The sequence below is a fragment of the Theropithecus gelada genome, chromosome 5 (assembly GCF_003255815.1).
Source record: "Theropithecus gelada isolate Dixy chromosome 5, Tgel_1.0, whole genome shotgun sequence".
Taxonomy (NCBI): domain Eukaryota; kingdom Metazoa; phylum Chordata; class Mammalia; order Primates; family Cercopithecidae; genus Theropithecus; species Theropithecus gelada.
In genome coordinates, this window is record NC_037672.1 from 141,981,897 (window position 1) to 141,994,660 (window position 12,764).

The 12,764-nt window shown below is 38.6% G+C and overlaps 1 protein-coding gene and 1 pseudogene across 5 annotated transcripts in view; one reads left to right on the forward strand and one right to left on the reverse strand.

The window, feature by feature from the left end:
• Positions 1-5,621: 5,621 nt before the first annotated feature.
• Positions 5,622-12,764, reverse strand: part of ANAPC10 (anaphase promoting complex subunit 10) — a 122,257-nt gene continuing 115,114 nt past the window's right edge. For all 4 annotated transcript variants that reach the window (XM_025384723.1, XM_025384722.1, XM_025384725.1 and 1 more), the window contains one exon: positions 5,622-6,067. In XM_025384723.1, the coding sequence (XP_025240508.1) occupies positions 5,837-6,067 (231 nt within the window). In that variant the 3' untranslated portion in view covers positions 5,622-5,836. The remainder of the gene's footprint in view (positions 6,068-12,764) is intronic.
• LOC112625176 lies at positions 6,408-11,803 on the forward strand (annotated as a pseudogene). The gene is made up of 2 exons (XR_003119538.1): positions 6,408-6,425; positions 11,386-11,803. The product of XR_003119538.1 is annotated as a 60S ribosomal protein L35 pseudogene (transcript).

Below are 12,764 nucleotides of genomic sequence, written 5' to 3' on the forward strand. Positions count from 1 at the left end.
TTATTACTGATAGGGAGAAAGTTTGAGTGGTCTGAATAGAAGATCAAAGCAGCCATAACATTCCTTTAAGCCAAGCCTAATTCAAAATAAGGCCCTAACTCTCTTTAATGTTAGGAAGGCTGACAGAGGTAAGGAAGCTACAGAAGAAAAGTCTGAAGCTAGCAGAGATTGCTTCAGAAGGGTTAAAGACAGAAGTCATCTCTATAAAAGTGTGAGGTGAAGGGATTTTAAAATGGCAGTATATCTCTGTCATGCCTACCTTTGAAGAAAAAAATTGAAAAAAAAATAAATAAACTAGTAGCATAGGAGCAAGTTGGCCTCACTCCCTCAACAGAAAACCAAAAACAAATACACAGTGCCAAGATTTTTACCAGTAACAATCCAGAACTCACATACGAGGACGAGACAGATCCCAGGACCACAGAGAAGTGAAAAAACTTCAAGCAGATGATAGGAGAATCAGACTTCCACATCCACAACACCCTTCCTGACAATTCTGCCCTGCAACAAGCTTGCAAAAAGCCTCCCCCCAGCTCACAATTTCTACACTGGAAAAAAATGAGATGGAGGTGGAAGTGTTAGTCTGTTTTTGCCTCTCTATAAATAAATACTTGAGACTGGGTAATTTATAAATAAAAGAGATTTAATTGGCCCATGGTTCTGCAGACTGTACAGGAAGCCGGTGCCAGCATCTGCTTCTGGTGAGGGCTTCAGAAAGCTTATAATCATGGTGGAAGGTCAAGGAGAACCAGCATCACATGGTGAGAACAGGAGCAAGAAAGGGAGTTGGTGCCACACTCTTTTAAAACAATCAGATCTCCTGTGAACTCAGAGTGAGAACTCACTTATCACCAAGGGGATGACACCAAGCCATTCTTGAGGAATCCAGCCCCATGATCCAAACACCTCCCACCAGGCTCCACCTCCAACACTGGGAATTATGTTTCCACATGAAATTTGGAGGGAAAAAAACATCCAAACCATATCAGTAGTCAGTCAGCTTTCCCATCATCTTGGATTCCCTCGCAAGAGACCTGTACCTGCCTTAACACACAGGAAACATCATGACTGCCTGAAGGTATAACTATCCCTGAGGACAAGCAGAGACAAACTAGGGAGGTAGGACTACCATCCCCAGCAATGGAAACTCTGCTCTGTAACTCAGCCAAAGGAGACGCCACATCAGAGTGGCTGTTCAGCAGCAGCAGCATGCTGTAGGAGGTATGTTCCACAGGTCCTTTGGGCACAAACCACTACCAGCCTTCCCATACTGCCAGAATAATCCTTTTGGGAAGTCCCCCATTCAAAACAGGCAGCATTCCAATAATTTACTAGAGCAGAGGAGAACCTGGGCTTAAGGAACCACATAGAGACAAAAAGGAGTCATCGACCTAATGGTAAAGATTTGCTAAGAACAAGGTGAAGTAGGAAGTGCTGGTGGAGAAGCTGCAGCAAGTTATCCAGAAGATCTAGAACAAGCTTGTCCAACTCGTGGGCCACAGGCTGCATGTGGCCCAGGATGGCTTTGAATGAGATGCAATAAAAATTTGTAAACTGTCTGAAAACATGAAGAGAGTTTTTTGCAATTTTTCTTTTACTTTTTTTTTTTTTTTTTGAGACGGAGTCTCGCGCTGTCGCCCAGGCTGGAGTGCAGTGGCGCGATCTCGGCTCACTGCAAGCTCCGCCTCCTGGGTTCACGCCATTCTCCTGCCTCAGCCTCCTGAGTAGCTGGGACTACAGGCGCCCACCACCGCGCCCGGCTAATTTTTTGTATTTTTAGTAGAGACGGGGTTTCACTGTGGTCTCGATCTCCTGACCTTGTGATCCGCCCGCCTCGGCCTCCCAAAGTGCTGGGATTACAGGCGTGAGCCACCGCGCCCGGCCAATTTTTCTTTTTTTTAAAGATGAGTCTCGCTCTGTCGCCCAGACTGGAGTGCAGTAGCGCAATCTCGGCTCACTGCAAGCTCTGCCTCCTGGGTTCACACCATTCTCCTGCCTCAGCCTCCCGAGTAGCTGGGACTACAGGAGCCGGCCACCATGTATGGCCAATTTTTTATATTTTTAGTAGAGATGAGGTTTCACCATGTTAGTCAGGATGGTCTTGATCTCCTGACCTTGTGATCTGCCCGCCTCGGCCTCCCAAAGTGTTGGGATTACAGGCCTGAGCCACCGTGCCCGGCCCGCATTTTTTTTTTTTTTAGCTCATCAGCTATTGTTAGTGTAGTATATTCTATGTGAGGTCCAAGACAATTATTGTTCTTCCAATGTGACCCAGGAAAGCCAAAAGACTGAATACCCCCATCTAGAACATAAGGGATGAAGGTGGCTACGCTAAACAATAGATTTTTCCATGTAGATTAACAGCCTTCTATTGGAAGATGATGCCACCTTGGACTTTCATAGCTAGAGAAAACTCAATGCCGGGCTTCAAAGTTTCAAGGAACAGAATAACTCTATTAGCAGCTAATGCAGCTGGTGACTTTAAGTTGAAGCCAATGCTTATTTACCATTCTGAAAATCCTAGGGCCCTGAAGAATTATGCTAAACCTACTCTGCCTGTGCTCTGCCTGTGGAACAACAAAGCCTGGATGACAGTACCTCTGTTTAGAGCATAATTTACTGCATGATTTAAGCCCTCTGTTGAGATCCACTGCTCAGAAAAAAAGATTCTTTCAAAATATTACTTCCCATTGCCAATATACCTGGTCACCCAAGAGCTCTGATGGGGAGTTATGTTGTTTTTCATGCCTGCTAACACAACATCCATTCTGCAGCCCATGAACCAAGCAGTCATTCTGACTTTCAACCCTTATTGCTTCAGAAATACATTTCATAAGGCATTAGCAGCTAAGTGATTCTTCTGATGGATCTCAGCAAAACAAACTGAGAACTTTCTGGAAAGGATTTACCATTCTAGATGCTATAAGAACATTCATGATTTAAGGGAGAAGGTCAAAATAGCAACTTTAACAGGAGTTTGGAAGGAATTGATTTCAACCTTCATGGATGACATTGAGGGGTTTACGACTTCAGTGGAAGAAGTAATGGCACATGTGGTAGAAATAGCAAGAGAACAACAGTTAGAAGTGGAGCCTAAAGATGTGTCTGAATGGCTGCAATCTCATGATAAAACTTGGATGGTTGAAGAGCTGCTTCTTGTGGATGAGGAATAAAATTGGATTTTTGAAATGGAATCTATTCCTGGTGAAGATACTGTGCATATTGTTGAAATGACAACAAAGGACTTAGAAGAGTATATCAACTTAGTTGATTAAGCAATAGCAGGACTTGAGAGGATTGACTCCAATTTTGAAAGAAGTTCTACTGTGAGTAAAATGCTACCAAACTGCATCACATGCTACAGAGAAATCTTTTGTGAAAAGAAAAGTCTATCAATGAGGCAAAGTTCATTGTTGTCCTATTTTAAGAAACTGCCACAGCCCTGTCAGCATTCAGCAACCACCATCCTGATAAGTCAGCAGCCATCAACACCTAGATGAGACTCTCCACCTGCATGGAGGTTATAACTTGGCTAAAGCCTCCGATTATTGTTAGCACTTAGCAATAGTATTTTAAAGTAAAGGTATGCATATATTGTTTTTTTAGACTACAATATAGTGTAAACAATTTTACAAGCACTGGGAAGCGAAAACGTTTCTGTGACCCACTTTATTGTGATAGTCACTTTACTGTGGTATTCACTTTATTGTGTGGTGGTCTGGAATTGAACCTGCAGCATCTCTGGGGATATGCCTGTACCAGCAGTGTGAAGTGCATTTTCTCCACATTGTTGTCAACACTTGGAATAATCATTTTCATTGTAGTCATTTGAGTGGCTGTATAGTAGTATCTCATTGTGGTTTTACTTTGCTCTTCACTAGTGTCTAATGAAGTTGAGCATCTTTTTGTACAATTACTTACCAATCATATAACTTCCTTGGTAAAGTGAATGTTCAAATATTTTGCTCATTTTTAAATTGGATTTTTCTTCTTACTGCTGAGTTTTAAGGAATTTTTATATATTCTAGATATAAATCTTGGTCAAATACATAATTTGCATTTTAGGAAGTAAAACTATTTTAGATAACTATGCTTTGTTAATATAATACATAATCTATCTGTATTTTAAATTTTCCTTATTAATAAGGGGAAGCATTATCTCCATAATCCTCAGCTACCAAGATTTCTCATGCGTAATAAGATAGCCAGCTGGCATATGAAAAATAGGTAAGGAGAATAAAAGTAGAAAACGTATTGATTTTCTCAACATCTTTCTAATACCTCCTGATTTTAGGAGTCTCCTAGCAAACTACTAATAGTAGGAGATAAGAGACTAGATAGTATATGTGATAATTAGTCTTCCTCCTTTTTCCTGTTAAGCAAACTTAGTAAATAAGCAGTAAGAAGTAACATTAATAAAACTTCCTGTACTTTTAAAAAAATTAGATTTCTTTTATCTCTTAGACTAAGACCCTGTTGTTTACATGACTGTTTTCCTTATCAGACTAAAGGAAAACATCAGTGCCTAGTATATAATTCTATTCTTATTTCCTTCATTCTCTCCTTTCCTTTAGTCCCTATTCATCGTCGTCTTCAATCCTCTCTTCTACCCTCCCCAGCGTCTGACATGTATAATGTGCTTAATTTGGTGGTTCCAAATAAGTTTTGGCTACAGAATTTTTGGTGATCCTATAGATCGCCTATCATGTTTTTTACTTCAAAGACAACAAAATGAAAGTAATAATACAATTCTTCCCAGAACTTACAGGAAGAAGAGCAGAGTCTTTAATGAGTGAAAAAGTGAAACCTTTTTCTATAGTATCCAACTAAATTAGTATTCTCTGCCAGAATAAAGCAAACACATTATTTTTTAAATAATATTTACTATTTAATACTTTAGTGTACCCAGCAATGAATGAACCACAGACAGCAATCTCTTCCAAACAAGAGTGAATCTAGGTAAATTCTGTGGCTAAATAACCATCCCCCGCCGAAAAAGTAATACATTTGCAGAAAACAGCATACAAAATCAAATCTACTCATTTTAAACCATGGGAAAAAACACATTTCCACATATCTCTTTAAAACCTTTTAATATATCTAAAAAATTTCACATACTTTTATGATTTTATGGGATATATGACTGCCCAGGGAATGCTACAGTGTTAGACACAAATTTAAAAATAACTCTTCCATAAGTACTGCTAGAACTGAGATGTACAGGAGATTATACAGGCAATCTTTACATAATATCATTAGGATATAGACAACCCTAGGGCTGTAAGTATCCCATGAAGGTAAATATGAGACGATTAATTATATTCCCCATATTAGATTGGTTCTCATCAGACACCTAATACCAAGCTTATTTTGACATTGTTTTTAAAAAGATCCAGTATTAAAAGAATAAACTTCCTCTGGGTAGAAAAAATAGTAATTCTGACCTATTAAAGATGATATGTATTGATAAAACGCAGTCTTGTTCCCAAATATGCAATAAACCATTACTCTAATATATGAACACTAATGAAATAATCACCTATTATAATTGTGTATATATTGAAATTTTCAGTTCAACTCTTTTGGTATAAGGGAAAATAAAATGATTGGCTTCAAATCCATTTTTAGTAATGTAAAATATGTGAGCTTTATTACATGTTAAAGAAAATAAAGATAATATGACCCCAAATTTATTTTTCAAAGTTACAATAAAATATTTTTAAACATATACAAAATTACAAATAACCGGTGCTTTTTTCAATAAAGGTACCCGATATACTATTTAAATACAGGATAAAACAAAGATATGTTTAATGATTTTCATCTCATTTTAAAGTCATCTTATTGAACGATACATCATGAAATCTATAGTTGTACATCTAGGAAATTTACCAATGGAGCTCTCTTCCACCGGTGTGTATATTTTAATTTGTCTCATATGGGTGTCTCTTCCATTTTGGTGATTGGCTAGAACAGCAATCTGTATCATGAATGTACGAGTTGGCTTCTTATGATTGTCAGTTAAGGGAACATGAATCCAGCCACTTGGTTCTACCAATTCAAGTTGCTGCCAAGGGAAAAAAATATCAGATTATGCTTTTATTCAATGAATATAATTTATAATAATGAATGCATTCTGTAATAAAATTAACTTATAATTAACATTTTGCTCAATGAAAGAATGATAATATGACAATAATCACTACCAGTTATTGGTCACTTTTACCATGGTCTACTTATAGTTGCTAAGCACTTTACATGTACCATCTTAGTAGACAAAATAAAAATAGATGTGCTTCGTGTTTACAGAACTTGTACAACTTATACAACTTGTACTCTCTGCCAGAAAAAAGCAAACACACTAGAAAGCACAAGTCTCACAACTTTTAAAAATACGTGAAACACAGATGGCTTATTACACACAGGTAGTATATGCCTCCTCCATGAAGAGAAACCAGAATAGTAAGTAGATACTCATATTTTGAACTGATAATCTAGGAAAGAAGGCTAGGATTCATCAGAGAAGAGATGGGAAGTACCAGAAGTAAGTAAGGAGAGGGTTTGAGGTAGCTTGCCCAGCCAGGGAACTCACTGAGAGCCAGGAGGGGCTCCTGGATGTAGGGAAACAATATGAGAGATATGGAGATACCCCCAGGGCTCTACACTTTGAAACAGGCTTATAGGGTCTTAGTGATGAGAGAAACCCTCTACCAACTAGGGCCTTGGGCCTGACATAATGAGCTGTCTACAGACTGTAAAGAGACGTTACTCCAGAAAGGAACCTCAGAATCCTAAAGGCATCTCACAGATCCTGGAGCAACCTCAGCTGGGTGCCACTTGGAGAATCTAGATACTGGAGATCTAGAGACATGGCTGCTGCTGCTGTGCTGCTCTAAGGAGGGAGAAGGAAGACTGGGAGCTCCCATGTACCTCTGGGAAGGTCCCAACTGACCTGCTGCAGGCTGTTGTTGAGACAGACATGAGAAGACCACACTCCCCACAGCTTCTTGCCCATGCTGCTTGCCTGGGAGGAACCCATCCTCTCTGGTTCCCAGCCCAAGGTGCCATCTTGAGAGGTTAACACTGGGCTGTACCCTGACCTCGGGTTAAGATCGGGCTGAACCAGCTGCAGCTGCTAACCAGTCAAGGAGAAACAGGGAAACCAGGCCCTCCTACGCATATCTAGAACAATACTCACACCCTGCAATGGGCTGCTGTGAAACTGAGCTGAGTGGACTATACTCCATATTGCTTCGTGCCCATGCTGCCTGCCTGGGAGGGGCCCTGCCCTCCCTGGCTGCAGTCCTAAGGTGCAGAGCTGTGCCCCAGCCTCAGGCTGAGTAATAGGCATGGTGGCTACAGCTGCCACTCAGTCAGGGGACAGACAGAAGAGACCAAGCTCTCCTAAGAAAACTTAGCACAAGACCCTCTGCCCTGCCATGGGTGGCTGTGGGACTGAGGACTAGCCTGGCCAACCCATTGCAGCTTCCAGCAACACCAACATGGGCAGCAGGGTTGTTCTACCATTCTTACTGCCATCACCTACACCATACCAGCTGAACATGAGCCTGAGGACCCAAACACCTGGCCAACCCTCCCCACTAGTAGCTTCTAAGCAAGCCACCTGGAGGCCAAGAATCAGCCCTCCGGGACTCACTAACAGTAGAACAAAGGTAAGTTGTTTTGGGGCCTAAACATAGGCACACATACCATAATGTGGCCACCACTAGGGCCCAAAGACTGGCTCAGGTGGCATCCAAGTCTTCAGCTAAACTTCACTACAATATCAACTAATAACTGAATCCTAAGCCACCAAGGAAATCACAGATATCACTGACCTTGTGTACTGACGCAGAATTCATACAAAGATCACACTACCCCAGGCACCCAAAATACAAGTCAAAGTATTTTAATCAGTAACACCCATACATCTTCAGAAAAATATTTTCCCCTACAAAAGCAACTTCAAATAGTTGAAATAAGTGACTGCTAAATCAGATGTGGCAACATCAATGGAAGGACACAGGAAACATGAAAAAGCAGGGAAAATAATCACATCTCCAAAGCACCACAATTGTTCAGCGACATACTACAGTCAAAAAGAATTTCTCAGTTCAAAACTTAGGACTAGGTTAAAAAAAAAGAAAGAAAGAAAGAAAGAAAGAATTTTAAATTAAAAAGAAAAATCCACAAAATACCAGATAAATAATTTAAAATATTGATTAAAACTCAGTAAGATGAAGGAGAAATCTGAAAACCAATACAAATAAATCAGTAAATCAATTCAGGATATGAGTGAGAAATTTATCAAGGAGACCGATATCTCTTTTAAAAAAAAACAGCAGAAATTCTGGAAACAAAAAATTCATTGAAGAAAATAAAAAATACATTTGAAAGCTTTAATAATAGAGTAGAGCAAACAGAAGAAAGAATCTCAGAACTTGATGACATATCTTTTGAAAGAATCCAGTCAGACAAAAATAAGGGGAAAAAAATTAAAAGAATGAACAAAGCCTTCAAAATGTCTGGGACTACATAAAGCTACTGAACTTACAAATTATTGGTATTCCCAAGGGGGAAGAGAGATCAAAAAGTTTAGAAAGCCTGCTTAAGGAAATAATCAAGCAAACTTCCCAAGTCTATTAAGATAAAGGAGGCCCAGTGACTCCTAGGAAAATATATTGCAAAAAGGACTTCACCATGGCATATTATATTCAGAATATCTAAAATCAAAGCAAAATAAAGAATTTTAAAATTAATAAGAGAAAAATATCTAGTCACCAGTAAAGAAAACCCCATCACACTAACAGCAAAGTTTTCAACACAAACGTTACAGACTAGAAGAGAGCAGGATGGCAATTTCAAAGTGCCGAAAGTTAAAAAAAAAAACAAAAAAACGGAAAACCTGTCAGCCAAGGTTTTTATATCCTGTCAGAATAGTTTTATAAATGAAGGAAAAATAAAGTCTTTCCCAGAGAAGCAAATGCTGAGGGGATCTGTCACCAATTAGATGGGTCATACAGGAAATGCTCAAAAGGGTCTTAAACATGGAAACAAAAGGTTGGAATTCACCATCACAAAAACATACAGAAATGTAAAACTCACTTATAAAACAATCATATTAAGGAGGAAAAGAAAGGAATCAAATGGAAACACAACAGAATTTCATCAAGTCACAGAAACAAAAAGAGAAAGAGCAATAAAGACATTTGTAAAACAAATTGAAAACAATTAACAATATGACAGAAACAAAGCCTCACATGTCAATATTAACCTCGAATGTAAATGGATCAAACGTTCCACTTAAAAGATTGGTGAAATGGATTAAAAAACACACACACATAATCCAACTACATGCTGCCTACAAGAAACTCACCATACTCATAAAGACACATAGTCTGAAAATAATGGGGTGAAAAAGATATTCCATGCAAATGAAAACCAAAAGTGAGCAGGAGTAGTTATACTTACATACATCAGATAAAACATACTTCAAATAAAAAAAAGTTTTAACAAGACAAAGGAGATCATTATATAATGACAAAGGGAGTCAATTTGGCCAATGAATATAACAATTCTAAATATATACATATATATATATACACACACACACTAAATATCAGAGCACTCAAATTCACCAAACAAATATTACTATACCTAAAGAAAGAGACAGATAGCAATATCATAATAGTGGGTGACTTTAACATCCCAGTCACAGCCCTAGACAGGTCATCGAGATAGAAAATTAACAAAGAAACATTGGACTTACATTGGACTTTAGATCAAATGGACTTAACAGATACAGACTACAACTTAGACCACAAAACAAGCCTTAACAAATTTTTAAATATCAAAATCATATATAGTATCTTCTCAAATCACAGTGGAATAAAGCTAGAAATCAACACCAAGAACTTCAGAAACTATACAAATACATGAAAATTAAACAGCATGCTTCTGAACAATCGTTGGGTCAATGAAGAAATTAAGATGGAAGGTAAAAGTTTTTTTAAAATAAAAAATGAAAGGACAACACATACAGCAAAAGCAGTGCCGATGGGGAGTTTATAGCATTAAATGCCTATATCAAAAAAGTAAAAAGATCCCAAATTAACAATCTAACATCACATCTTAAGGGAAAAAGATACAAAGAAAAAAATTAAAAGACCAGAAAAAAATACGAAGAATCAATAAAAGAAAAGTTGGTTTTTTGAAAAGATAAACAAAATTGATAAACCACTAGCTATACTAACCAAGAAGACAGAAAATCCAAATACGTACAATCATAAATGAAAAAGGAGGAAGAATGGATTAGGAAAAACCTGATATCAGAGAAATACAAAAGATCAAAGATTATTATAAAAAACTATATGCTCACAAACTAGAAGACCTAGAGTAAACTGATAAATTCTTGGAAACATACTACCTCCCAATATTGAACCAGCAAGTAAACAGACTGAACAGACCAATAATAAGTAGTAAGATAGAAACAGTAACAAAAAGCTCCCAACAAAAAATAACTCAAGACCAGATGAATTCACAGTTGAATTCTACCAAACATACAAAGAAAAACTAACACCAGTCCTCCTGAAACTATTCCAAAACATCAAGGAGGAGAGAATTCTCTCTAACTCATTCTATGAAGCCAGTATCTCCCTGATACCAAAACCAGACAAGAACACAACAACAAATACTACAGACTGATATCTATGATGAAAAGAGACGCAAAACTCCTCAACAAAATACTAGCAAATCAAATCTCATAGCACATCAAAAGGATAACAGAACAGGATCAGGTGGGACTTATCCCAAGGATGCAAGGATGGTTCTACATAAGCAAATCAATAAACATGATACATCACATAAATAAAAATAAAGACAAAAACCATATGATCATCTCAATAGACACATAACAAGCATTTGATAAAATTCAGTATCACTTCAGTACAAAAATCTGAAACAAACTAGGTGTAGAAGGAACGTACCTCAACATAATAAAGGTCATACATGACAAACCCACAGCCAAGGCCGGGTGCAGTGGCTCATGCCTGTAATCCTAGCACTTTGGGAGGCTGAGGAAGGCAGATCACCTGAGGACAGGAGTTCAAGACCAGTCTGGCCAACATGGTGAAACTCCACTATACTAAAAAAAAATATATACACACACACACACACACACACATATACACACCCATATATATGTGTGTAGTAGTACATATATCTGGGTGTGGTGGTACATACCTGTAGTCTCAACTACTTGGAAGGCTGAGGCAGGAGAACCACTTGAACCTGGGAGGCAGAGGTTGCAGTGAGCCAAGATACCATCACTGCATTCCAGCCTGGGTGACAGAGTGAGACTGTGTCTCAAAAGAAAAAAACAGACAGCTCTTTCCCTCCCAGCAGGCGGCTGTGGCGGCGGCGGCCTGTGCAGCAATAGCCAAGATCAAGTCTCGAGATCTTCGCGGGAAGAAGGAGGAGCTGCTGAAACAGCTGGATGACCTGAAGGTGGAGCTGTCCCAGCTGCGCATCGCCAAAGTGACAGGCAGTGCGGCCTCCAAGCTCTCTAAGGTCCGAGTCGTCCGCAAATCCATTGCGCGTGTTCTCACAGTTATTAACCAGACTCAGAAGGAAAACCTCAGGAAATTCTACAACCGGCAAGAAGTACAAGCCCCTGGACCTGCGGCCTAGGAAGACAGGCGCCATGCGCCACCGGCTCAACAAGCACGAGGAGAACCTGAAGACCAAGAAGCAGCAGCAGAAGGAGCGGCTGTACCCGCTGTGGTAGCACGCGGTCAAGGCCTGAGTCAATAAAGCACAGCTGACTGAGAAAAAAAAAAGAAAAGAAAAAACAAACAAACCAAAATGAACAACAACTACAACAACAACAAAAAATAACAAAACCCACAGCCATCAGATTTAATACAGAAGAGTTGAAAGCATTCCCTCTAAGTACTGCAACATGAAAAAGATACTAACTTTCACCACTCATATTCAAAGTAGTACCAGGTGTCCCTGTCAGAGCAATCAGCAGGCAAGAGAAAAAACAAAAACCAGCATCCAAGTTGGAAAAGAGAAAGTCAAATTATCCTTTTTTGCTAATGATGTGATCTATCTAGAAAACCCTAAAGACTCCACCAAAAGACTCTCAAATTTGACAAATGAATTCGAAACGTTTTAAGATAAGAAATTAATACAGAGAAATGAGCAGCATTTTCATATAACAATAATGAACTAGCCAAGGACCAAATCAAGAAGGCAATCTCATTTCCAATAGTTACCACAAAAAACAAAAAAAAAAAAAAAAAAAAAAAACACTTAGAAATATACTGAACCAAGGAGGTACACAATCTCTATAAGGAAAATTACAAAACACTGATGGAAGACATTGCAGATGACACAAACAAGTGGAAAAACATCCCAAGCTCCTAAATTGGAAGAATCAACATTGCTAAAATGATGATATTGCCCAAGGCAATCTACAGTTTCAATGCAATCCCTATGAAATTATCAACATTCTTTTCCCCAGAATTAAAAAGAAAATTCTAAAATTCATATAGAACCAAAAAAGGCCCCAAATAGCCAAAGTAATCTTAAGAATACAGAATAAAGTTGGAGGTATCAAATTACTTGATTTCAAATTACACTATAAAGCTATAGTAACCAAAACAGCATGGTACTAGTATAAAAATAGACACATAGGCCAGGAGTGGTGGCTTATGCCTGTAATTCCAGCACTGTGGGAGGCCGAGGTGGATGGATCACGA